Below are 27626 nucleotides of genomic sequence, written 5' to 3'. Positions count from 1 at the left end.
TTAAAAAAGAAAAAAAAGAAAAACCCAAACATTCTTTTTTTTTTTTACTTTTGTTATTTCTTCCTTTTCATAGAAAACGAAGACAGAACCATTTACACATAAATAATAGGAACATAATAATTAAATACATTCACTGTAATTGTAATGGCAAAGTAAAAAAAAAAGAATCTATGTATTTACAGGTAGTGGGAAATGTGATCCCGGTGTTGTGATGGTTCTAGATCCAGTGCTGTTTAAAGCAAATGTTATTGCACTTGAAAACACCCATCATGCTTCAGGAGCTCTCTGGGCGCGATTCTCTTTTCCAGCAAACCAGGACTCATGTCATCGTTGTGGTTCGTGGGGTTGTGGTGCAGTGCCTTGTCTGCTGAATGCAATGAGACAAATGCTCCTTGTTCAAGTGCTCAGCCAAAGAAATGATATTCCTGCGTAATGAGGGCAACATCATGTCGAGTTCATTTTCTTCAGCAGATCGGGCCACCGCCTCTCAAAAAAACTCCTCATGCTGTGTCCCGCCCGGCCGATGTCAGAACCATCTTCATTGAACTTTTCACAGTTGTCGAAAACCAAGTTGACGTCTATAATGAACGTCTCCAGGTTCAGGTACCTGGAACGAGAGAAAATTTTTAAATTCATGTTAACATGGTAATGTTAGTTTGTGGGTGGTAAATATTACAAAGGTTACATACTGGTTATTGACAAGTTTTTCTCGGATGGTTGAGAAGTCCATGGGCCTCTTGATGACTTTTTTGTAGCCGGGGACAGATTTGCTATTCACGGGTGTCAGGAATGGCCAAGCGTCCGGATGACCCTCCAGGTCAGCGAGAAGCAATCTGACAAACAATATTCAGAACCTTTTAGAACGTTGGAATGAATGAGAACACAGTCTAAGATGTTCTCATGCGATATTTAGTGTTTTGGGAACATTTACAAGTTATGAGAGTAAGGGAGTAAGCAGCACTAATTTTTTCCAGAATTTTTTGTTTTAAATGAGATATTTTGTGTGTCGTCCAGAATGATTGAAAGTTTAGAAAAAACATAATTAAAGTTCACCTTCAGAGTGGAATTAAACGTTTCTGGTAAAATCTGTGTAATTACACCTGTATTATCGCTATATAATTGACACACCGTTGTAGAAAACTAAACACAAAATAAACACTTAAATTTAAAATGCTCTTGATGTTTGTAAAGCGGTTTTGACCTTCTGAACTGGTGAAGTGAAGTTGAGGTTTATTGTCATTTCATTGTCATCCATGTTATATAGTGTGTACATAGTGAAACGGAACCTACATGTAACATTTAACCAGATGAACAAAGTTACATACTGACATAAACCAGGCTGCATACAGTGCAAACAGGGGACACAGGCAGTGCAGGAGGAGTTTTTCATTAGCTTATCATCTAGATTTTAATTACAATTGAATTTACGTCCACTTTTGTAACAGGTCTGGCTCCAAACGAAGACGACCAAATTCCGAGCAGAAAAGCGGTGGGTGGTGGGTGTACCAGTAGAACTGAGATTTCTTTTTAAATACCTGCACATTGTCAGGTCCCGCTCGTTGTCTCGGATCACAGGGGCGGCCTTTGCTTTTTTCCCATTGGCGGGCGTGTCCGGTTTCAATTGACTGGTGGCTGGGCTCTCGTCTGCTTTTCTTTTTTTGGGCTCTTTTGCTCTTTTCTTTGGGGTGCCGCTGGTGCTCACCGTGTCCTCATCTGAGGCCTTGTTCTTTTTCACCTCAGTACCCTTCTTCCCCCCTCCCGGTGCTGTTCGGCTCTGCGACTTCTTATTCTTCAGGGACTGTCCACTGGCCTAGAGTACGGACAATATGAACAGAAAAGTCATAAAGGTCTGTTGTAAGTCTTACATCTTAAAACCAAATGACGCTAAATAAGCCCATATAATGCCCATAATTAAATTAGAAATTAATATTGCAAATAAGATATTATCAACAGAAACTCTGCAGTGGCATGCTGGGTAAATGGAAATTAGTTTTCAGAGCATTTTAAAGAACCAAATGTGGTTGTTTTTTTACGACTGATGATGTTCATTGGTCAAATATGCAGAAAGGTTGCAGTGAATGGACAAAACTGTGAGGCCATACACCATTTGAGGGGGTTTGGTTGAATTTGCGTTAATTCTTCCAATCGAAAAAAATGTCAAAGTGAAAGTGATTGTGAAACACTGCAGCACAGCACACAGTGTCACGGTGAAACGTGTCCTCTGCTTTTAACCATCACCCTTGGTGAGCAGTGGGCAGCCATGACAGGGGCCCCCGGGGAGCAGAGTGTGGGGGCGGTGCTTTGCTCAGTGGCACCTCAGTGGTACCTTGGCGTTTGAACCGGCAACCTTCCTTAACTCTAGGCCGCCACTGCCCCTTACTATATCCACCAAATATCTTACCAATACCTGGTCTCTACCAGCTGAATAAAAATGAAACTGTGATTACCGTCGATATGCAGGCTGGGCAGAACCAGTCTCCTTCAGGTATGGAGGTGATCTTAGGCCGGTGGCAATATGTGTGGCAGCCTTTATCGCAGCCATCACACAGCAGCAGCAACTCCTCGTTATCGCCCTTACGGCAAATCTGACAATACTGCAGGCACACCGAGCAGAATGAATGAGACCTCATGAGTGAGAGTAGTAACATTTACATGGACTTTTTGAAAAAATGCTGAGTATTTTTACTACGCCATACTTTTTATTTTTACTTGCATACATTTGCAAATTAGAAACTCTACTCTTACTTCACTACATTGGGCAACACTTGACTCATTACTTTTTAAAAACCATTTATATGCTTTATTTTTGCCAGACAGATGCTGCCAGTATCACCAATCAGACACGCAGTCACATGACCACACACACGCATAGCCCAGACACAGAGATGAAAAATGGCAGATGCGACTGTCTCCAGTGCTAAAACCAAAGACAGAATAGAGAATCCCAGACTTTCATATCGACACATTTAGAATTTTCGTTGAATGGTGCCATAAGCCATGCAGACCTCTGTAAATTTTCTGTAGAGGAAGGAACAGGCGTTATCATTTAATATGTCAATGCAAAGTGAAAGTGAAGCGCCTCGAGGCCTTGGGATTCGATCCGGCAACCTTCCGATTACAGGTCTGCTTCCTTAGCCACTAGGCTACCACTGCCCTGTGCTAACACACCTATTAGCATATATAAAATAGTTTGTATGCTCAGATTTAGTCCATTGCATTCTACAAATCATACTTTAAGTTATTATTAATATAATTGATATTATAATTAAAAAATACCAGAATTAGAACATCTATATTTTTTTCTGTCATCATTTCTAAAAAATAAATTAGATTAAAATCCAACAGTTACTCAGCACTTGAATACTGTATTCTTATCACTATATGTCTTTGTACTATTTCTTGAGCAATTTTTTTGGATAACTACATTTTACTTGTACCTGAGTATTACAAATTTATGGCTGTATTATAATATTTCCTCTGGAAACCTGTGTGGACTGAGCGGAACATACCACTTTCATGATGGACCGCTCCCAGGCGATGGACTTCTGCAGCTGTTGGATGCAGAGCGACAGCTGGGCAGCACTGCGCACCTCGTTCAGGGCTTTCCTCCACACCTTCAGTCCATGGGCAATGTCCTCCTCGCTGCTGCGGGAGAACGATGCGCAGGTCACGCGGCACGGTCAGAAACAGGGCATTCCCCCACCCAGACCCAGAACAGCACCACACAGCACTGCACACCAAGCCACTGCCAGCGGCGGCGGCACACAGAGCCACCAAATGCAAATAAAGCCACGTTCACAGAACCGTCCGGTTCACCTAAACCCCACCCTCAAAAAAAAAAAAGCAAGACCAGGGTAAAGAAGGTGCAACACGTCATCACATGCCTTTACCAAGAGACAAATGAGGGGTGTGTGGGTGCAGACCATAGCCATAGATGACTGATGGGAGATGGGCACAAGGCTGACCACAGACGCCAGATGCCATGCAGGATCACACACTGGACATGAAACAGCACAGCAGGCAAAGCAGGAGCATACAGGGCTGCACCGTTACGAGCATAATTCCCATTCTTTCAGCAGATTATTGGATTTAAATGAAACATTTTAAGATGTGTGTGTATATATATATAAATAATGTATGTATATTTCCTGAAATATGTCACAAGCTGTTACTTCTATAGTACATTCGTGATGTATTGGTATTAGCATAGTTCTATAGTACACTCGTGATGTATTGGTATTAGCATAGATCTATAGTACACTCGTGATGTATTGGTGTTAGCATAGTTCTATAGTACATTCGTGATGTATTGGTATTAGCATAGTTCTATAGTACATTCGTGATGTATTGGTATTAGCATAGTTCTGTAGTACATTCGTGATGAATTGGTATTAGCATAGTTCTATAGTACATTTCTGATGTATTGGTATTAGCATAGATCTATAGTACACTCGTGATGTATTGGTGTTAGCATAGTTCTATAGTACATTTGTGATGAATTGGTATTAGTATAGTTCTATAGTACATTTGTGATGTATTGGTATTAGTATAGTTCTATAGTACATTCGTGATGTATTGGTATTAGCATAGTTCTATAGTACACTCGTGATGTATTGGTGTTAGCATAGTTCTATAGTACATTCGTGATGAATTGGTATTAGTATAGTTCTATAGTACATTTGTGATGTATTGGTATTAGTATAGTTCTATAGTACATTCGTGATGTATTGGTATTAGCATAGTTCTATAGTACACTCGTGATGTATTGGTGTTAGCATAGTTCTATAGTACATTCGTGATGAATTGGTATTAGTATAGTTCTATAGTACATTTGTGATGTATTGGTATTAGTATAGTTCTATAGTACATTCGTGATGTATTGGTATTAGCATAGTTCTATAGTACATTCGTGATGTATTGGTATTAGTATAGTTCTATAGTACATTCGTGATGTATTGGTATTAGCCTAGTCCTATAGTACATTCGTGATGTGTTGGTATGTTTCAACATTAGCATCTCTTCATTTCTGTCAAGTCCAGATGTGGACTTGAGGTAATGTTAGAGAATCCTCCCCATGCACTAAGCCTTGTTTAGCACTAGGCCCATATATTTTACATTATGGAATATGCTTTATGCTCTATTTTTAAACCCGTTCCTTTTTACTTTCCTACTCCTAATTTCCAAAATTCCTAATTTTGTCAAGCTCCTGGCAATACCAAAATATATCGTATTTTTCGCTTGTGTGAAAACAGAGATTTTGGTAAAAGCAGTCGTGCAGCCCTACAAAGAACAGAAACAGAAAAGAGAACCCTGGCACAGAGTTCACAGCAAGCAAGGAGCAAAGCAAGGTGCGAGAGCGGGGCGGGGCGGGGCGGGCCAAGACAGGGCGGGCCAAGACAAACGCAACAAGCTCCAGGAAGCGGCAGCGGGCAGAGGCGCTGGAATGAATCTGGATGACCTACCCTTCACCATCAGCACTAGGGGATGGTGCAGGAGCAGGGACAGTAACCGTACCCACATGATCCAGCCTGATCTGAATGGTGGTGCTTAAGGGACTCTTCAGGTACCTTCGCTCGATGTTTCTCTCCAGCTCTGCCAGCCTGGTGACGGCTATATCGAGCGGGTTGTTGGCGTGCCGTACTATGCCGCCTCTGCCGGACTCCTCACCGGAGCCCTTAGCCGCGGAGCGCAGCTTAGGCCCGTTCTTGTGCTCGTGATAGACCAGGTCTTCTCGCTCTGACTGCGGCTCTGGATACATCCACCCCTGTGGGGACGTTGGGGAAGAGAGATGCACAGCCTCAGCACTGGCGCCCCCGACACTCGGCTTCCGTCATCCGGAACGCTCCGGAGATCCTTACCTTGGCCTGCAGGCTGGCGGAGGTGACCTTCCTCTCCAGCTCCTCCACCTGCTGCAGCACTCCGATGTCCACCTCCATGGCCTGCTCCTCCACACACCAGGTCTCCAGCGTCTCCTCGGTAACCTGGTTCTCCTCCAACTCCGTCACGTCCATCAATGCCACTGGAGGCAAGCAACATGTTACTCAGCAATATTGCTACTTCCCCCACTATAAGGGATTTGAAAAATGTGAATTTAATGTGAATCATTCTGGGTTTATCGCAAATATGCAAAGCATATCGCTGTAAAACTTTGTCCTGGCAGCACGGTAGTAATGTGTTATGAGGGAAAACGATACAGGTGCTGACGGTGGCCTAGCGGTTAAGGAAGCGGCCCCGTAATCAGAAGATTGCCGGTTCGAATCCCGATCTGCCAAGGTGCCACTGAGCAAAGCACCGTCCCCAAATGGGTTAAATGCAGAGGACAAATTCTCACTGTGGTTTCGCTGTGCTGCTGTGTATCACATGTGACAATCACTTCACTTTCACTTAAAACTGTCATTTTTTCATGCTAACTGAATGGGTTTGAAGTATGTTTAATCACTCCTTCTATAGGAGGTTATTTCTTCTAGTAAAGTGTAGCACAACGAATAATGTTACTAATTACTTTTGTTATTAAGCCATATATAAAGTAATATAATCAGTGACTCTTAGTGAATAACGTGTCCATCATTGGACACCAGGAAGGGATGTGAATGTACGTAATTAATTTGCCGCATCATCTTCCTCAATCCTGACATGAAGAGCAGAGTGAAGGAGGGAGACTGACCATCTCTGTGTCTGGCGCACGCCTGGGTGATGATGTCCATGTACTTCTGCAGCTGTTTCTGCAAGGACCTCTCCCTGACGCCCCTGCAGTGGAGCGCCCTGACCAGGGAGCGAAGTTGCTCGGCGTCTCCCACTTTCCACCAGCCCGTCAGCAGCTCTACACACACGCAGACACAAATTTAATTTAATATGTGTGTGTGTGTATCTTGCAATTGCAACAATTAACGCAATTTCGACCATTCAGCACTTTTGTCGAATCACTGCAGCTTTTTCACAGTTTTGACCTATTGCAGCATCACTCAAACGTAATCAGTTTTACTTCCACGTTACCAAACTTGCAGGCATGTGTGACAGGAATGCTGCTCATTTACCCTCAAAAATGTCCGGCAAGGATCGTGCTGCACAAAAGTGGGGGTAAACTGTGGTTGCGCGTCCCTTCTCCTTGTAATAGCTGCTGCGGCTAGGCCGATATTCGCTCGGACGGTCTAGTTCCAACATCTGAACTCAAGTTCAATGCCAGGGCCGAAGTCAGGAACTACTTGTAGTTCTCAGGAAGTAGTTGTACTAGACGGCCGTGCGCGCCAACCTCACTTGCACTTCCCGTTACGCTACTTTCTACCGCATGCAATGGTGTGGTGGAACACAAACCGCACAGCACTTACGGAGCGTTGTAGACATGCATGACCCAGCCGAGGCAAATCACCCTGACTGACTTATTTCACTTATTTCACAAAAAACACAGTTTGACTAAAGTTGCCACAAATTGAGGCATTTTAGATCACAACAATCACAAAAGAGAGAGAGAGAGAGAGAGAGAGAGAGAGAGAGATGCAATTGCCTTTACGATAAACACAACTTCATTCTGGTCCCCACAAAGCACAATTCCACAAGAAACAAGTTTTATTAACTTCTAGCAACACAGTATTGTTGTTTTCATATTTAGTTAGCGCAATATTTCCCTAAGAGAACGACTATATCTGTAGCCATCAGACCACTCCTCACCCTCTGGGATGGGTTGCGGGGAAGGATGGTCCTGTGGCTTGCTGGCTTCAACCACAGGAGAGGGGGCCGAAGGCGTCTTGTCGCTGAGGGGTCCTGGTGACCCGCTCTTGCTGGTGGCCGCGCTGGGTGACAAGAAGGGGCTGACGTTGTCTTCTGCGGCTTGACATCCTGATCCCATCATCAAGGGGGGCAGGAGACTCGGAAAGTTTGGACTCACCACCCCTACGGGCCAGCCACAGAATGGCAGAGCCATTACCTGCAGGCCTGACCGCCCCTGCAGAGTGATGATATAATGACCGGTGGCAGGGTTTTGAATTACAAACAATACATTTCGTGTCAGTAAGTATATTTTTTACTGGAATTTTCGCAATAAGTATTCAGCGAACATTATTATGTATAGTTTCTCGGAATAAAATGTTGACACAAAGATTACTGATCACCTGGTTACTTCGTTTTTGGGGTGGAAGACTAGCGTCTATGAACCAGAACACCACAAAGTCCCAGGTTCAAACCCCACTTACTATCATTGTGTCCCTGAGCAAGACACTTAAGTGTCTCCAGGGGGGGACTGTCCCTGTAACTACTGATTGTAAATCACTCTGGATAAGGGCGTCCGCAAAATACTGCAAATGTAAAAGAATATGTCAAATGTTTCTAAGGCACTGACGTTAAATTAGGCTGCTAATGGTTATCCGGATTTCAGGAAAAAAAATAATAAATAAAAAGCCGATGGAGCCGATGCTTTATAACCTCGATAGACCGACGCCCACCTGTATAGCTGGTATTGTGAGGTTGCTGCTGGTAGCGGAGCAGTCGATTGCAGGGGTGGATGAGTTCTGGTGGCTGCCGGGAAGCTGGGAGGAGGGGGAATTTGGCCTGAGCGTGCTGGGCTGGGCGGGGCTGGTCGTCAGTGAGGAGTCGTCACACGGGGAGCGAGGCAGCAGGCTGAACCAGTGGCCGCCCTTCTCAGTCAGCACCCTGAAGAGCTGGTCACTGGCCAGGAGGGATGGGGGGCTGCTGGAGGTCTTTGCTGGGCTACTGAGGTAGGATGTGCTGAGGAGAGGGGCTGCTGGACACAAGTCCGGCTTGACCTCTGAATTGGGCTGGATGGATGGGGCCAAAGGGATGCTGGGAAAGGTAGTCAGAGTGTTGGTTGGAGAGCAGGCGGTGGTGGGGACAGTGGCTGGGCTGCTCCTCTGGCTCTGTGTGTGGCTGCCTTCAACAGGGGACATCTTGGCCACTTCCAAAAGTTTACTGAGCTTGGAGAACGAGCCAGGTTTCTGCAGGAACAGGTTCAGAGAGTCTTTCTCAGTCTGAACTTCAGCAGTCTGGTTTTCTTGCACGATCTTAAGTTCAGGACTGCAGCCGAGTGGCTTCTCCTCCAGAGGCTCCTCCTTCACCTGGATTAGCTCTGCCTCCTTCAATCGATTCCGCTCCTTCTCAAGCTCCTCCGGACCTGAACAGAAAAATATCCATCATTAACATCGCCACTACACACACTGTAAAAATCAAACACTGGCTAAACTTAAAAAAATTGAAGTCATCTGTCACACCTAATTTTTAGCATCGATGTAATAATTAGGTTACAGCAAGTTTGATTGGTTTATTTACATTATGTCAATGCTAAAATATTAGTAAGTTTTGTAAGTTTAGTCAGTGTTCACTTTTTTGCAACACAACAGGCCATTCTCAGAGTACTAAATGTACTGCTCAGACGGTCATCTGGTGTGTCATGCCAAATGGGTTTCATTTACATTTTACATTTACATTTACGGCATTTGGCAGATGCCCTTATCCAGAGCGACTTACAACGTGCTTTCAAGTTACCATCGATGAAGAGATCAATTCCGGATTCCATTAAATTATTTAAATATTTTTTTTTTTTACATGTTGTTGATCTCTAGACTGAAGAGAATAGAATATTATTTGTAAATGGACCGGAAATGGACTCAAATTTGCCAAGAGTGCTACAACATTGTCAGCGCTTTTTTCCATCACTGCTGAAAATGTGGTATATGCAGTATAGTTTGGATATAGATGGTCTATCACTGAGCTGGTCTGAGATCATTTGTGCACTTTACATATATGAAACTACATTATTTCAGCTAATTATTGCCATGAGATTTTTGTTTCATTATCTTTAATGTTGTTTTAACATTAACACCATTACTAATGCTAATTAATGACAAAGAATTATGGCAATAATTATTTTATCTATAGCTTAGGGACCAACAAAATATTTTTTGCTTGAAACAGATTAAAAAAAAAAAAAGTTTAAAAGCCCCACCAAGAAAGCCATGCTGTCTCACGATTGGACAGCGGAACTTACTCTCTCCACTCTCCATGCCCTCTACAAAGATGCCGCCGCACTGAGGCAGGACCCAGTAGCGCCGCCTGTAGCGGTCTTGCCCGAACATCATGGAGCGCAGCGAGTGGGACGATTCAAACAGCTTCAGCCGGATCTGGGTCTGTTGCTGAGGTAGAGAGGGGTGATCAGGGCATGTGGAGTTGATGTCATCATGCTGATAATCCTGGTCTACAATTAGCTCCTTAACAATTCTAAGGTTTCATTAAAAACGTGGAAAAGTCATGGAATTTAAAAAGAGAATTTTCCAGGCCATGAAAAGTTTTGAAATATGAAGTAATCATATAAAGTTCTTTAAAAATCATTGAAATCTGACTGACACAAGAATGTATAGCATGAAGTACGTAGTTCCCATAAGACTGCGCGAGAAAGTTTTTCTACGTTTCCAACTACAATGTTTAAAACTAGCGCAGGTCGGTAGTATCTTTGCTGGCTTTACGTAGTGAACCACGTCACGTGGTTTCCAGCATCTCTGCAGCCACGTCATGTAAATTACACCTGATGATCTATGCCATATGGTCATGAAAATTTGCCTTAGAATCACTGAAAAGTCACAGGAACAATGTTTTCCCTGCACCTGCAACCCTGCGTCTAACCCTGGGTCCCATTCAGAATGTATGAATGCATGAAGTGCTGACAACCTGCATGTTGGGGATGGTAGTGGGCAGTATGGGTAGTGTTATGAGTGTAGAAAATGCAGGGAGACGGTGGAGGAAGGAAGGAGATGGACGCTGCTCTACACCTGGACGTGTGCCGTATTGAATCGTCCAGAATGGGCAAGTACACTTCTGTTCATTTCTGTAAATGTAGAAAAGACAAATTAATTTACCTTGGACATTTTCTCGATCCGTTTCTCCAGCTCCTCCACGCTCGCTGTCCGATCGCCCTCATCCTGCATGGACGAGTTCGGTTTAATGTCACGCAAACAAACACAAGAAGGCGAATGAATACAAACGCTGAAAAAAAAAGACAACCTCATCATCGCAGGTCTCCACTTTCTTCCCTTTCTTTGTCTCTTCCTCCTCATCGTCGTCTTCATCTCCTTGATCTTCGCTGTCCTCGTCCTCCTCGTCATCATCGTCGCTTTCCGCTCCTTTCCGCTTCCGCTTGCGGCCAGAGCTGGGCGTTCCCAGTGTGGGCGTCTCCTCCCCACCTACATAAGTGTCCCTCCTCCCCGTGCGCTTGGCGTAGATGTTCCTCAACCTAGAACCCGACACACGGTACACGGGCGAATAAGGCGTCAGCGGCGCACCTCCAGCAGCCAGCCGTGCGCTGATACTCACTTGCGGAGCTTGCCTTCAATCACGCACTTTTCCTTCCTCAGGTTAGTCATGTGATCAATGTTTCTGTCAATTTCACTGGCAGAAGAAGAAAAGAAATCAACACAATTCTGAATTCCACCTGTCTCCCGTGTTTACAGTCTGTCTCCGAGAGCTCGATGTCAACTGCGGGACGTGCAATCGCGAATGCCGAACAGTTTCACTTCCACAAAGCCCTTTCAGCGCTGTCAAAATTATGTGTGCATGGCGTAATAATTGGCAAAGCTGGATTAAATATGCCCATCTCTATAAAATACACACTTTTCGGGGGGGAAGATTCACTAGTTCACCAAATAGAATTTATGAATAAAAACTATCCGGTATGTCTATTATATAGATGACGCTACGAACACGTGTTATTATGATAAAAGAGCATGAAGGGTGACCCTGAAGGAGGGGTCACCCAGTGTTGCCAGATTGGGCGGTTTGTAGTTTGATAACTACGGACAATTGGCTTGCTTGCGGAGATCAGGTGTTGAGGAGCCACCTTTTTATTTAAGCATTTTAACAGGTCAGTTACATCCTTAGCCAAAAGTGTGTGTGTGTTTCGGTGCCTTTTTGGACCAAATGTTGCCAGAACTAGGCACCTATACAGCAACACTGAGGTTACCCGACAACATTTACATTTTTTACATTTACGACATTTATCAGACGCCCTTATCCAGAGCGACTTACAATCAGTAGTTACAGGGACAGTCCCCCCCTGGAGCAACTTAGGATTAAGTGTCTTGCTCAGGGACACAATGGTAGTAAGTGGTTCATAGGCGAGTGTGTTACCCACTAGGCTACTATCACTACAGTCTATCTATTATAGTTTACTGCTCTGTAATGTCTGTGAATACGACTGTGATGCTATATGAGTCTGAATCTGGCCAGAAAATAGCCATACCTGACAACACTCTTACTGCAGGCCAGCTCATTGGCTAGGAAGGCCAGGATGGAGGCCTTCTGCGCAGGGCTGTGGGCCTGGAAGGCCTTGGTCTTCAGGCTCTCTACCAGCTCCGACTGTCCACAATGGGCCTCCATGTAGATGTGCAGGATCTCAGACACGTTGTCCCTGTTGATGCCCACGTTGGTCAGATGCTCCCCTAGTGCTGTTTTGGCCTGGAGTGAATTTCACACATTTTCCTCAAATATCACAAAGTAGAACCACAAAATGTTACATTTTGATCGTTCAAAGTAGAACAGTTCTTTAATTTTTACCTTCCAAAAGTTAATTTTTAAATCCAATGCTCATGATTAGCCTTGTCAAAAAAAAAAAGAAAAAAAGAAAGAAACCCCGCCGGGGACAATCTGAAATGCGGTTCTCATTGTAGACGCCGCATTAATAGAGACAAACACCATTAGGCTCTGAAGCAGATAAGCTCCCTTTTCATTTCTAGTTACACGGCGCTACAACGCTGATAACATCCTGCTTGTGCGTTCCGATCACATCTCAGCCTCCCCACGCGGTCCCCGGCGCTGCACAGTCCTTAATTGCGACTGCAGCATGCATACTAACGGTGTGGCCGGCGTGAGCAGAAATACTGCTGACGTCGTTTAAATGCCGAATGTGCGGGTGTGTGTGTGCGCTTCTACTCGTAAATACACCGGTGATCTGAATTTCTTGAGCATTTTAGAGATTCTCAGGGCTTGTGAGAATTTGCAATATTTTAATTTAAATAATAAAATGATAAATGCTTTACATATACTGAATGTGAATGCTTGAATAATCCTACAAATAATCCTATTTGAGTGTATTTGTGTGTGCGTGTGTTTGTGTCTCACCCGGTGTCCAGGCGGCATCCCGGGGTCACACAACGCATTGGAGAGCATTCGCACCAGCAGGTCCTGCAGCCGATCCATGCTGTGGCCCACGTTGAGCAGACCCTCCTGCAGCGCGCTCAGGCCGGGCACGTCGGCGCTCGGATCCAGGCCCAGCACCCGGCCGAAACTGTGCAGGAACTGCGCCACCATCAGGCAGTCGGAGAAGGTGCGGCCCGACAGGAGCAGGCCCGGCAGGCGGGGGAGCGCTGGGAGCGGCTGCGGCGCGGGGGGGGGGAACGGAGTTCAGAAAACAAAATGCCAAAAAGAAAAAAGAAATACCCTCATCTTGTTCTGTGATGGTCATGTTGCATCGTGTGAACAGCATGACCAAAACATATCCTCTAGGATAAATCACCACTGCCACTTCAGATAAACATTATTTATTCAAATTTTTATTTATTTATTTATTTATTTTTTACTTATTACATTTTTTTTTTTTTTGATACACTCTAAATTGAAGAACGCTTTATAAATAAAGTTGGTGTGGCAATCCATAAATAACCATAAACCACAGAACAGGGAGAAACTGAAAATGACAAGATCTCCGGTCACTATTCGTCAGCAGCCACTTGATGGCAGCAGACCGACTCTTTCATCCTGTCTCTTTCAAAATTTGACCAATCAGGCTTTTCAAGCAAAGACACAATGCTGAGGTCATCGGCCGTAACGGCCAACCCGTGTGATGTGAAATTGACTCGATGAGGGCAACGTGCCCTCAGAAGTGTGGTTGCTGACGTTCCCGTCGGGTTTAGGGTGATTACCTTATGATCTGCTAAGCACATGTCCTCGTTTGGCTTGTTCATCTCTCTCGCCATCTCCAGCTCCAGCCGCCGCAGTTCCAGCTTGCGCTCTTTGTTGAGTCGTTTCTCGTCCCTCTTCTCCTGCCGCAGTCGCTCCCTCTCCTGTGGAGTCGGGAGTATGTGTTTTTTAACTTGGATTTCAAAAAATGCGATCCAAGACAATAATACATTAATGAACCATAGAATAAGAAAAGAAAAACAAAGAATTTGATGGAAAAACCCAATTTATTTTTAAAAGGCCTCTGCCAGTTACGTCCCTGTGTCTCTTTCAGGCTGCCTTGGTGGGAGGAGTTCCAGGCCTAGCGAGAGCTGATTGGTCGCCGCAACACACTTAAGGAGACCTCAGCTTGAAATGAAGGAGACCTCAGCTAGAGAGCTTGTATGTGTGTGTGTGTGTGTGTGTTCCTCACTCTAATTAAAAGCACTGTTCATACGGCATGTAGCCCTCGTGCGTCTTTTCGCCTCTCCAAACATCGTCACGTTACTTACCAGCCCTAGACGAGAGTGATATGTCGCAACCAAATACTTTCGATTGATTGTAGATAATATTCCAATAATTTAAGCTTTCTCAAGAGCTATGATGCATCATCATCATCAAATAAAAAGTATGTATGCAGGTTTTAGGGTTCGTTTAGGAAAGAATCTCCATGACTTTTCAATTACTCGAGGGCAAATTTTCATGACCTGAAGTTCTCTGAAGTTTTAAACTAGTAGAAGATGTTGTAAATGTAGAAAAACGTTTCTCGCGCTACGAACTATGTACTTCGTTATACATTCATGTGTCAATCAGATTTCAAAGACTTTATATGATTATTTCCTATTCCAATACTCCTTTCGAATTCCTTTTCCAGGTTTTTAATGACCTTAGGAACCCTGTGGTGTGTGTCGTTTAAAGTTAAATAAGAAGAACTAATGAGCTCTTTCATGAAATGACATAACTATAGGAGACGCAGACAGACCTCGGCTTTCTTCCTGGCCTCCACGGCCTTCATCAGCATGATGTGCTGCCTGCGTCGCTCTCGCTCCTAACAGAACACAAGCACAGACTCCGTCAGGGAGGCCAGGAAAGTCCAGAAGATGAAAGGAAAAGAAGGGAGGACAGACAGACAGACGGACAGACAGGACACGCCGGACATGGGCAGTTTCACGGGTCAAACGCAGGCAGCGAGGTGGGTGAACAAGACACGTCAAATCACAGATGCAGAAATGGAGCGGCGGGCCCGGCCGAGCGCAGGGCCGTGCGAAGCGGCGAGCAGCAGGAAGGAGGGCAGATGCTCAACATGTGCACCCGGCACCAAGGAAGGCCGTGACGTCGCAGCACGTGTTGTCCATTAAAACGGAGCCTAGCACGGGTCTGCCAGCAAAAACGTCTGGAACCGGCGTCTTCTGACGGCTGAAACGTAAGAACCGGCCGTGCAACTGAGTGCAAGTTGCTTTTGGATGTTTTTTTTTTTTTTTTTTTTTGTGAAAAAGTTTTTGCATTTCCCCTCTCAGCGCCCCAACTAGGCATGAAAAGGAGCGAGGGAGGAAGAACGCGGCGTCTGAGGTAATCCAAATAAATACGTAGGAGATGCCATGCAGAGGGGGATGCAGCGCGGAAGCAGCCGGGGCACTAGTCATTGCTACGACAACCATACGATAAACCGGGTCACAGTGCAGGCGTTGTGGATGTGGCGAGATAAAATGTACCCATACCATATCTAGCCTATGCCTCTCCAACTCCTGGCAGAAAGAGTTGGCGAATTTTACAAAAGAGGAGAGAGAGAGAGAGAGAGAGAGAGAGAGAGAGAGACAAAAAAAAAAATAAGAGTCATGAGGTCATAATACCCAGATTGTAAGAACCACCATGCCCCCATTTAGCAGTTATAACCAGGAAAGCCCCTTCAGCACAGAGTGATTAGAAATTGTGAATAGTGGACATCGTGGGATGGCGGTTACCTGGTGCTTCAAAATGACCGCCTGCTGCCGCCGCATTTCCTTTTCCTGGGAACGAAAAGTCCAAACCACACCGTTACAGACGGAAGCAGGATTTGTGCAAACAAGGAATTACCCTCTGACTGACGGGAACAGGTCTGGGCTAGGTTTTTCTTGCTGTATGCATATCCATAATAGTAATAATATCAATTAAATTTTACATTTACGCCATTGATTAGACGCCCTAATCCAGAGCGATTTACAATCAGTAGTTACAGTCACCCTGGAGACACTATGGTAAGTGGGTCTTCCGATTCAGAGGTGAGTGTCTTACCCACTAGGCCACTACCACCAATTTTCAATAATATCTAGTCTTATGTTATGCCTGAACACTTTATTTTACAAAAAAAACCCACATTCTATTATGTACTTATTACTTGGCTGAGGTCTGGTGGAGGACAGTCCCATAAACATCAAGCATCCCCCGCTAACGTCTTGTTCAATGTTATTTTCCACCGCAATGTGGAATATCCACCCGAGTACGTCCATCTGGATTTACTTTCACCCAGAAGTGCGGTTTGTCTGCAGCGTGAGGCTTGCCCCGGTGCTTCTGGGTAATTTACCGACCTTGATCCGTTTTTCCGCCTCCAGGATCTTGGCGTTGGCCGCCTCCTCCCGCTTCTTCCTCTTCGCCTGCGAACGCAAGACCAGTTGCACTGAGCGGCGCGCCACGCGCCCAATAAATCAGAGCAGGATGCTTCAGCAGCGGAGTAATATTCATCGCGTAATTACTACCAATTACACTGTTACAAACCACACAAGCATGTAATTAAGTAGAGAGCCGGTTAGCTTTTTAAATTAACCGTAGTTTAATATAGCATTCGGCATTAAAACTGCTGGGGGGAGGGGAGGCCGGGCCCTTTGTTTTAGTGCTTTGTATTTCCAAAACGAGACAATAAGTCGAGGGAAACTGCGGCGGGCGTGTCGCGGCGAAGCTTTTGGGATTAACTTCGGTAAACCTCGTGCGCCAGCAAAAAAAAAGAAAAAAACGCTTAGAATTGCGGCCGCGTGCCGTAAATTAACGAACAATCATTGTGCGAAGGCCATTAAAACTGGGAGGGCTTAAAAGTGACGAGGACCCGGGAAGAATAAATTAGGTGGAGTTTCGGTAAGTAGTTAAAAAGAAATCCCGTTAAGGCAACATGCGGACCGTGTCCACCTCTCCGGCTCACGCCGCGCGGTTTCTTTCAGCCGAAGGGGGCATTTTACGGCATTATTTAGTATGTAGGCGCGGCCAGTGTGCTTTCAATGTGACGCCGCTACCTCAAGCATCTGCTGCGCCCGAAGCTCCTTCTCCAGGCGGATTTGCTGATTCCTCTTGATCTTCTCCTGTTTTTCGGAAAACAGATGATACGGAATTCAATGCATTACCAAGATTAACTGATTAAAAGACACCATGCTTGAGAACCTCCTTGAGAATCTTAAGGTCAGCGATACTGCTGGAGACGTATGGGGAACCAAAAAAAAAAAAAAAAAGACCCTGTTTGCACACGGGCGTCCTTCAAACGTAGAGCTCTATCCTTTAGATCTTTCTACACCAGAAGGAACAAAGCTTGCCTGTTGTGTGCTTGCACGGCGAACATGTCATATTTCGTGCAGAAGAATCAAGGAGCCAAATGAGGAACTCGGAAGAAAGGCCAGCTGTCTACCTGCTGTCTGTGCAGCTTCATTTGTTCCTTCTGTCTCCTCTTCTCCTCGGCGGCCACGATCGCTGTGGGCGGCAGAAGTGGGATTAGCGCCTCCGCGGTCCTACGGCGGCCGGTCGGTACTCACGGCGTTGCGGAGGCGAGGTCGCCCGCTCACCTTGCTGCTTCCTGGCCTCCTTGGCGGCGCGGGCCAGCGCCTGCTTCTCCAGCTTGCGCATGAGCTTGATCTGCGCCGCCTGCCGGGCGATTTCTGAAAAGACACGAGACGCGATTGGGGACAGAGCGTAAATGGGTACAGCACAGCACACGGTGCACACAGTGAAATCTGTCCTCTGCATTTAACCCATCACCCTTGGTGAGCAGTGGGCGGCCATGACAGGTGCCCGGGGAGCAGTGTGTGGGGACGGTGCCTTGCTCAGTGGCACCTCAGTGGCACCTTGGCGGGTCGGGATTCGAACCGGCAACCTTCTGATTACAGGGCCGCTTCCTTAACTGCTAGGCCACCACTGCCCCATCTGCTGCCACTCTCTGACTCTCGTGGGCTTTGAGTGATGCCAGTATCCTGTGTAACGGTGTGAAGAGGGCTCATCTCTTCTGACAGTTGCTGGCATTACTATGACAAACACACAGACCAGAGAGTATGAGAGTGAACTGGGGCTGTCGGAGGTCATGCATTTACTATTTTTCGTATGCTGGGCGTAGCCATAAATTAATGGGAGCAAAAATAAGTGGGCAGAAATCTGATCCAGGCAATATAAGCCACTGATGAAGCACGATGAGACCCAAAATTACGCCTTTGATCCTGGGGCAGTTCAGGCCCCGTCCACACGAGAACGTTTTTCTCGTGTTCCAGAGGGTATTTCTCTTTTTCCGCGTATCTGTATGGATGGCAAAGTGCCATTTTTAGTGTGTGAAAATGCTGCCCAACCTCCAACCTGACCTACAACCCTGAACGCGTCACACATACAACAATGGCGGATAACACGTTCGTGGTTGTGCTGCAGCAGCTACCAGAAATCCTCTCTACGGTGCACATTTCTAATGGAACCTGGAGAACCACGACGTGTTTAACTCACCGCGGGGGAGAACTAGACGCCAAACAAGGAGAGCGGGTACTTACAGTGCCCCTTATAGGTGTGGAGGGGGGACATGCGTCTCAGTGTGGATGACAACATTTCAGATAACGCAAGTATTTTAGAAACCAAAAATCCGGTTTAGAAAATATTGTTCTCGTGTGGATGGGGCCTCAGTTTAGTACACCTTTACCTGATACTACCTGATGTCCACTGCCCTTATTTACCTGTCATATCTCATAAATTGCTGTCCTTAGTAATGTGCAGTTATTGCTAGAAAACTAGAAAAATTGCACCAATGCAGTTTTAATGTATTAACTCTTGACAGCCCAACTAATTTGAACTAATTAAAGTTTCTACTTCCACTGTGGACCGTGTACCCGTCTTTCCATTGACAGGTTGTAAAGCGGCTGTGTTTGTGGTAAATTGCACGTTGCAATAATGTAGACCGGCGACCACGGTGTTTTACGGTTAATAAACGGCAACTGACCTTGGGCTTCCAGCTTGCGTAGGAGTTTGGCATCGGCGGCGTTACTGAACTCGGCCTCGGCAGCGCTGGGCGTTCGGCCCTTCCTGCGCCTCCCGTCTGAGCCGTCTCCGGACCGCTGTGGGTCAGAGCCAAGGGGGCGCCCTCGCCTCCCGTCCATCAACAGAATACGTGGAATTACCTCCTCCTCTTTGAGCAAGCACCACTGTAAACCCTGTGGAGATATTTTTGTTAATTGTCATTTAAATTTCATTTAATTCCATGCAAAGTCACAGGCCAAAAGGACAAAATGTACGATATAAAGGATGGAAATGCAAGGCAGCGCTCAAAAACACAATTACTGTACCTGGGGACCGTCTCTGGCTTCATAGAAGTCACCAACTTTTATCTTAGCGCTGAAGCTAAAATTATCACGTGTGATGTCACTTATAGCATTCCTGGCCAGATACTGCAGCAAAACCAAGAAAGGACAACTAAAAATCACACACACAGCTTATTTTACACTGTTCAATAAAGCCATAGCAACATGAAGCTTAATAATCAATCCAAATAGTTGCAATCAATGCAATTAACACATTGGGGTAATAATAATTAATTCAGGTAAATGGCTTTGGACAATTGCGAGTTCTACCTTCACCACATCGGGGTACTGCCTCAGTTTCTTGCCACAGGGGGCGTAGTAGGCCACCTCCCCCTGCAGGCGTCCACCCGCGGTCCTGATGTGGGTCTCCCTCTGCCACCTGCAGAAGCGTACAGTAACATCTGCCTGGTTTTTGCGATGTCGAAAATAACAGCAAATCAATCCAAAACCTTTAATGTCAATCAATAATGTGATAATGAAAAAAAAACGATGAAAACGTACAGCAAGTTGGTTGCACGCTTTAACTAATAATTTATTGAAGAAATTGGGAAATATTCTTTGCAAAAAAAAAAAAAAAACGTATAATAATAAGGTGTCTTCCAAAACACAGACGAAACGGAAGCCATTCGGGAAAAAACAGAAGCTCTTCCGTTCCAAAACCAGAACGTTCATCTTCATTTTTTCAGACAGCTGGTGGTGAAGCAAGAGTGTTAGAGAGGAGAGGCTTTGGAGACCACGGTGACAGGAGAGCCGCCCTCGCAGCTGACACCTGAACCCGAGCGCCTGCCAAGGGGCCTGGGATCTCGAACAAAACCAGAGCGCCTGTCCGCTGCTTCCTCTTCCTCTTTTATCCTCCTTCTCCCCCGAGAGAGCTTCCCCCAAATGGAAGGGAGAACGGGCCTGTCAGCATGGAGCTTGGTTGACGCCACCCGTCTCTCCTCTCTCCAGCATCTCACTTCCTCTCTGGGCCGTCACCTGACCTTCCCACTCCACGCGGGACCCGTCCTGCAGCGGAGGGAGCCCATAACCTGCCAGCTGTTCCGCCAAACCGCAGCTCGGCCTGGCTGCAAACCTACGCTGCCATCTTCAACCTATGGTGTCTTCTCAGCTCTCATCATTTCAGTAGGGACATTAGTCTGATCGCATGATGAAAAGTACTTGAAAAGTACACATACCCAAGCTCAAGAGGTGTCCTCAACTCCCGCTCGTCCGTCACTCTCTTCCTTCTGCCTGACCCTGAAAGATAAAGTAAAATTGACATTTAGTTTGTTGAGATTTCAGCACAATCTACCAAATAAAACAAATAATTTTTGTTGAAAAATTCCCACATTTTTATTCCATTTTTTTACTGACTGGAGTCACACGACAGAATGGTTGAAGAATCTTGGCAGTTAAATTACAATAGATGGTGCCGTGTAACTTTGTTGTAGTTTAAATAAAACAATAATATACAATATATGTCACATTTACAGCATTTATCAGTCGCTCTGGTGGTCCAGAGCGACTTCCAATCAGTAGTTACAGGGTCAGGGTTAAGTGTCTTGCTCAGGGACACAATGGTAATAAGTGGGATGGAATGGTCTTCTGATTCATAGGCGAGTGTGTTACCCACTAGGCTACTACCACCCTAAATGTCAGTTTATGTATATACCACCCTATATGTCAGTTTAGCAAATACAGTCAGAACGCCTCTCAGTGGGTAAGACCCTCGTCTATGAACCAGAAGACCCAGGTTCAAATCCCACTTACTACCATTGTGTCCCTGAGCAAGACACTTAACCCTGAGTGTCTCCGGGGGGGGGGACTGTCCCTGTAACTACTGATTGTAAGTCGCTCTGGATAAGGGTGTCTGGTAAATGCTGTAAATGTAAATGATCAGCATGCCGGTGAGCCCCACCTGGAGGTGTTGAGAGGCTGAAGCCAGAAGAGGGGCTGCCATGGAAGGACAGCATGCCGGAGCTCATCACGGCAGCAGTGGAGGGAATGCCGGGAGCTTTTGCGACCTGCAGGTTGAGAGGTGTGCAGGCGCTGGAGAGCTCCGCAGTGTAGCCGGGTGCAGAGGGGGCCTTGGTGAGTTTGAGAGGGGTCCTCTCTGCCTCGGTGTCGGTGGTGACACCGTCATGGTCCTTCACAGCCACGTCAGAGACATCTGAGTCGCTATCCAGGATGCTTTCAGAGTCTGTGGAGATCATTAAAACATAAAAATATGACATAAAAATATTTTATAGCAGTTATAAACAGAAGCAAAGACCAAACTTTGCAGATTAGTTTCTGAAGTGACCTGAAGGACTGTCATTAGAATCCTCCTCCTCCTCTTCATCATCTTCCACATCGTCCTCGTCCTCTGCCGAGTCAGAGTCTTTACTGCTGGGGATGTCCATGTCAGAGGCGCGGAACAGGTCCACCAGTGACTGCACCAGGTGGCTCCGGCTCAAACCCTTGCCCACAGCCGCGGGTTTGGAGCCCTTGCTCTTGTGGTGTCTGTGGTGAGGAGCCCCCAGGCCAGGTGAGGTAGAGGTTCGCTCCGATGGAACTTCCAGGGGCGGGGCACGATCGGCTGAAGAGCGCTCCTTGGCCCCCATGGTCAGGTTGATGGGGGTGGAGAAAGGTGGGCTGGTGGCAGCCAGCAGGGGTTTGTCTGGCATCCGGCTCTGGGCTCGGGGCTTGGTGATGAGGGCCAGGGGGGCTTCCTGCACGCCGCTCTGAATAACTCCATTGGGGTGCTGGGACCCCAGCAGGGAGCTGGTCAGAAAGAGGTTGGAGTGGTTGCTGTACGGGGGCTGGACCTTGCACTCGAAAGAGCGCTTGGCTGCTGGCTGCGAGGAAGAGGAGGAAGACAATGTCCTTTTCTGGCTCTTGTGCCCAGCAAAGAGCTGCTTGGCGTGCTCTTGGTAAAGAAAAGGCTGAAAGAACAAAAAGAAGGTTGAGCTATGGGGACAAGAAGTGGAGCCGAATCCAAAAATGATATTTATAAAATGACACAAATAACACAGATTTTCACAAATTATTTGAGGTACACAGGAAAACGAGAGCAATAAAACAGAGAAAAAAAAACACTGTTTTTCAGCCCCAAATCATCCAAATCAATGACCGCCCAATCTGGCAATACAGTCTAGGACCTAGCACGTGTGTCTCAGGCCCCGTCCACACGAGAACACTTTCCTCTAAAACAAAAAAACGGTAGCACTATCTGTAACGTTGTCGCCCTCACAGAGTCGCATATGACGCCCCGAATGCTGTTTTATTCGCCCTCCACACCTGTAAGTGGCGCTGAACCCCCCCCTCGCTCTTCTTGTTTGGTAGCTGGTTCTCCTGCGCGGTGAGTTAAACACGTCAGTGTTCTCCAGCCGGAGGATTTCTTGTACTTGTGGATTGTGGACTCGTTTGGGGTTAAAGGTCAGGTTGGAGGTCAGCGTTCTCTCAAAAAAAAAAAAAACGAATAGCAGTTTATCCGTTTTAGAGACAAAAACGCTCTCTTGTGGACGGGGCATCACTCATTACAATACATTTAAGTATAAATGCTATTTAACACAGTAATTATCATTGCTTATTGCATTTTCTCTAAATACAAATGATCCCTTAAGGGGCCATTAAACCAGACATGCAAATAAAGTTCGAAAGTGAAGTGATTGTCACATGTTATACACGGCAGCACAGCACACAGTGCACACAGTGAAATTTGTCCTCTGCATTTAACCCATCACCCTTGGTGAGCAGTGGGCAGCCATGACAGGCGCCAGGGGGAGCAGTGTGTGGGGACGGTGCTTTGCTCGGTGGCACCTCAGTGGCACCTTGGCGGATCGGGATTCGAACCGGCAACCTTCTGATTACGGGGCCGCTAGGCCACCCCGACAGCTCCAAATTCGGCAGTCCCTACGCTCGTCCCTGATAAAGACACGCTGCACCTTGTCTAGAAACAAAAGTACACACATTTATAAAGTCAACAGTAGGTTTAAGTTTCTTCCCGATGCTTTCGTGGCACCAGAATGCCGTGACTAAATCCTTCGGAGAGGCGGGCAGATCTTTGAAAAGGTCGCGCTGCGTGTATTGACGCTCTTTACCACGTCTGGCGAACGTTCGCGCTGGTAATCAGACTTGAAAAGGCTTTTTTTTTCTCCCCTGGCGCCCGTGATAACTCGTCGCCAACTCTTTAGGATGCTAGAAGTTAATTGCTTGTCAGGCCCTGCCGAAGTATTCCCAGCGCGGCTATAACCAGTCGTGAGCGGATCAGTGCGGCATGAAAGCCCGGCTGCTGATAAGAGTGTTTAGACGTTTCATTTTGGTGACTAAGGGCGACCGGCTGACCTTTTCAAATCTCCACGTCGGAAACAATGACAATCAAGCATAAATTAAGGAACGCCGCAAAACTCTCGCTTGGGGACGGGGACGAAACGCAGCATTTCGTTTTTTTTTTTTCCTATCACGGCTGTTTGAACCCCGCTAATGAGAAACGGTTGCGGCACACAGACCCCGCCTCACCTCACACGCAGGCGTACGAAAATATTTAGTTCCGCGCCGGCCTGCCGAGCTGACCTGTTTCTGCTTGAAGCTGTTGATCTGTAAGAGGGTCTCGTCTAGAAGGGTCCGGCCGCCGATCTTGCTGCTGTCGGATTTGACGGGCGGGTGGGGGGACCCGCTTAAGGCCTTGGGCTTGTGAGGCGGGGACAGGGTTGGGGGTTTCGGGGACGAGGACAGAGACGGGGGTTTCGGCGACGAGGAGAGGGACAGGGGCTTCGGGGAGGAGCAGAGGGACAGAGGTTTGGGGGAGGAGGAAACCGAGCGCGGTTTCGGAGAGGAGCAGAGTGAGAGGGGCTTGGGTGAGGACACCAGGGTGACAGGGGAGGAGGCGGAGTCCCGTCGGGGCTGCGTGACCAGAGCCAGAGGCTTGGCGCTGCCCACCAATCCGGTGGCCTGGATGACGCTGCGGTGCGGCTTCACGCCCTCCTCTCTGGGCATGGAGGTGGGGAAAAGCAAGCTGGCAGACTGGGACTGAAGGACCGAGGCGATGGGGAACCAGGCCGGAAGAGGGGGCTCGTCCGGGGACCTGCGCGACTGGACGCTCCGCTGGTCTTGGGTGGGTTTGCTTGGCTTTTCCGCCGAGGCCTGGAGATAACCAGTCTTCTGGCCTTCAGAGCGACTCTGCGTCAACAAGAGAGAAACGGCCGTGACACAAAACACACACACACGCTGCACACCGCCCACCGGCGGAGCTGCCCTTGGCATTTTACCGGCGCAGACTCCATTTCACCGCGGGATTTACAGCCGAGAAAAAACAAAGACTGAAGTCCCTTCAACTGGTCAATACCGTCTGAGGAATAAAAATAGTCCGGCAGCTTTGACGAAACCGAGCAAACGTCCATCCGCCGAACCTGCCGAGCGCGTTGCAACTGGAAATCTTTACGGCGCCAACATGCTGCTATGGGGTCCCAAGTGGTTGCTGGGGTGTGAAAGTGTGGTATTGAACACAAACGGGTACCTTCTCTTGCCTCTTGACCCGCTGCTCCTTCTCGGAATCAGAGTCCTCGCTGTCGTTGCTTTGATCGTTGTCCTCGTCGTCCTCGTCCTCCAGGTCGTCGGAGTCGCTGCTGCTCACGCCGTCGCTCGAGCTGTCCGATGACGATCCCGAGTCGCTGGACAGTCCTGCTGCTTTGTTCTGGAGATCCGGGTAAACGTTTCACGATTCTACTCATAGCAGTCGCGATATTTCCATTATTAATGATAAATAGCGTTTTAGGGACACTATCGTCAGATTTCGTCACCCGCCTTACCTTGTCTTTAGGCTTCTGGACGGATTTCTCCAGCGCGTGACTCAGGTCCCGAGGCTTCTTGCACGTCCTGGCTGAGGTTTTGGAGCCTTTAGCCGCCTCTGAGAGCGGTGGGGATGAGGTGGCGGACGCCGACCCTCCCGAGACAGCTGTGCCGTTATTCCCGTTGACGGCACTACCATTAACCCCTGTGCCAGCGCAACAATCCAATCAGTGCAAGCTTTACACACATGCAACAATAAGCATAAAAACAGGCCGAATTCGGGACACTATCTGTGCCAAAACGTGCCTACGTTCAAATCCCACTTACTACCATCGTGTCCCCGAGCAGGACACTTAACCCTGAGTGTCTCCAGGGGGGGACTGTCCCTGTAACTACTGATTGTAAGTTGCTCTGGATAAGGGCGTCTGGTAGACGCAGTAAATGTAAATGTGGTGGTACCTTTGGCTGCGGCGTGGCCATTTTTGCTGGGGGTGCGGGCCTGGAAGGGGCCGGAACTCTGGGTCTGGGCTGAGGGTGAAAAGAGGGACGGCAGGCCCAGCAGGGGAGGGAAGAAAGCCGCCACTCCGCGGCCGTGTGCCTCTGACGCTCGCCACCAGTCTGACGGAGGGCGGAGAAGAGCTGCGTTAATGACGTCGTGCTTCGGAATCACGGGGCAACGCGCTCTTACAAAACCTCCTCTGTTATTTTACACAACATTGCTCGCTTTGCATCTTCGGGACTTTAAAAGTGTACAGAAGCAGCGGGAATCTCGCTACGGCGACTATGACGGGGGCTGTTTTCAAAAATCGAATACAGGAAAAGTACGTGTGGATATGAGTAAGTGCGTCAGAACGTTTCAAAGAGGAGGTGGATAGTGATTCTTGAAGATGGAGCTAGGTGAAGTGATTGTCACTTAAGATACACAGCAGCACAGCACACGGTGCACACAGTGAAATTTGTCCTCTGCAATTTAACCCATCACCCAAAGTGAGCAGTGGGCAGCCATGACAGGCGCCCGGGGAACAGTGTGTGGGGACGGTGCTTTGCTCAGTGGCACCCCAGTGGCACCTTGGCGGATCGGGATTGGAACCGGCAACCCTTCTGATTACGGGGCCGCTTCCTTAACCGCTAGGCGGTGGCTGGTGGCTCATTCCTTGCACGTGAGGTCAACAACACTGAGGAGCGCAGCGCATCACATTTTTCACGAATGGACGAATGGATTATTGCCTCACGTCTTTAATCTACTAATGTGTCATCAACAAGGAAGTGTCAGTCTGGGAACGTATCAGTTGTCTTCAAGTGTGTCACACTACAAGAATGTTCCTCATTCCTGATGTTCAAACAGTTTATCTGGTTTGTATGGAAATACTTCTCTGATTGCTGAACTCTGGAACCCTGTTCTGAAACGAGGATTCTATCGGCCTGGACGTGGAGTTTTTAGCAGCGGCTCTGATGTGGCCCGGGTGGGGATGACCAGTGCATTCCACTGACGCTGATTTCATATATTTCTTTTTCAAACTTGGCACGATGGAAACGCAGCACAGGAGAGAGTTTCTGATCTCCAACCCTATGGTCCTGGTCCGACACCTTCACGACATACAGAGAACTGAGATCTATGAAAGAACACGTAGTTAAAAGGAACAAAAAAAAAAAAAAAAACATCACAGAAGTGAGAAGATCTGAAGGATTTTTCCTTTTTTTACATTCCAGATTTACACGTTCAAGCGGGCTCCTAAAACGCGAGCTGCCAGGCGACGCTGTAAAACCCGCCCTGTTGTCCAAGTCTGCGTTCCGCAGGGGTGAAAGCCAATGCCTCGACCCTTACGACACCCCTCCCATAAATGTCAGGGGCCCAATGTGGCCTGTTGAACTGATGGACGATACCATAAAGGTGATGCATGCTAGCGTTGCCCCGCGCGGCTCGGCGGCGGGGTTAAGAGGACCGGCGTCCTGGCGACTCGGGGCGGGAGAGCGCCCACGCTCGCGCTGTCTGGTAAAGGCCAACGCGTGTGAAGATTTATGGGGGAGGGGGTCACGAGCCACCGGAACGAAACTTTGAAGTCGTCAGCAGGACCCAAAACCTGCTCATTAAGACGCGGCCTCATTAGCACTTGCGGTGCTCTTTTCGTTCTTCTTCACCGGGCACGTTCGGAGACCCACGAACCAAACAGAGGCCACGGGTACCTGGAAAGGCTCCGAGTTGGGAGTGGGCCGCCAACGCGGCCGACATGCTGAGGGACCCCAGACCCCCGAACTCTGAGCGGCCAGCAGCGGTGGTGTGGAGGCTGAAGGCGGGGTGGCTGACCAGGGGGAAGGCACTTGAGACAGGGAACGACTGGTCACTGCCGGCCCGGAAAAGATGCCCTGGAAGACAGGAAAAAG

At 47.4% G+C, this 27626-nt stretch overlaps 1 protein-coding gene across 4 annotated transcripts; it reads right to left on the bottom strand.

Moving 5' to 3' along the window:
• Positions 1-27601, bottom strand: LOC114796990 (bromodomain adjacent to zinc finger domain protein 2B). 4 transcript variants are annotated; one of them, XM_028991566.1, is made up of 36 exons: positions 27429-27601; positions 25704-25862; positions 25265-25449; positions 24973-25149; positions 24030-24635; positions 21778-22399; positions 21394-21675; positions 20672-20732; positions 19767-19875; positions 19482-19583; positions 19139-19349; positions 17733-17825; positions 17579-17640; positions 17193-17258; positions 16497-16562; positions 15894-15938; positions 15651-15677; positions 14915-14980; positions 13917-14057; positions 13117-13371; positions 12239-12453; positions 11314-11388; positions 11005-11233; positions 10860-10922; positions 9995-10139; positions 9066-9121; positions 8436-8945; positions 7666-7939; positions 6665-6820; positions 5859-6019; positions 5463-5764; positions 3510-3645; positions 2448-2594; positions 1536-1810; positions 690-833; positions 1-607 (listed from the first exon to the last, which is right to left on the bottom strand). In XM_028991566.1, exons 1-36 carry the CDS (start codon positions 27472-27474, stop codon positions 445-447), a joined length of 6432 nt encoding a protein of 2143 aa, XP_028847399.1. In that variant the 5' UTR covers positions 27475-27601; the 3' UTR covers positions 1-444. The 4 variants fall into 4 exon arrangements, with proteins under 4 accessions (XP_028847399.1, XP_028847395.1, XP_028847398.1 ...); XM_028991562.1 differs by having other exon boundaries at positions 3510-3642; positions 8436-9121; XM_028991565.1 differs by having other exon boundaries at positions 5568-5764; positions 8436-9121.
• Positions 27602-27626: the final 25 nt, after the last annotated feature.

This window comes from Denticeps clupeoides, chromosome 9 (genome assembly GCF_900700375.1).
Source record: "Denticeps clupeoides chromosome 9, fDenClu1.1, whole genome shotgun sequence".
In the NCBI taxonomy this organism is placed as follows: domain Eukaryota; kingdom Metazoa; phylum Chordata; class Actinopteri; order Clupeiformes; family Denticipitidae; genus Denticeps; species Denticeps clupeoides.
This window is presented reverse-complemented; position numbering and strand designations above follow the sequence as displayed.

Coding starts and splice junctions, on each gene's coding strand:
- LOC114796990 (XM_028991562.1), bottom strand. CDS start 27,474: ATGTCGGCCGCGTTGGCGGCCCACTCCCAACTCGGAGCCTTTCCAG. Junction 19,876..20,671: donor AGGACACCTCTTGAGCTTGG/GTATGTGTACTT, acceptor ACGCTTCTGCAG/GTGGCAGAGGGAGACCCACA. Junction 2,595..3,509: donor AGCGGTCCATCATGAAAGTG/GTATGTTCCGCT, acceptor GTGTGCCTGCAG/TATTGTCAGATTTGCCGTAA.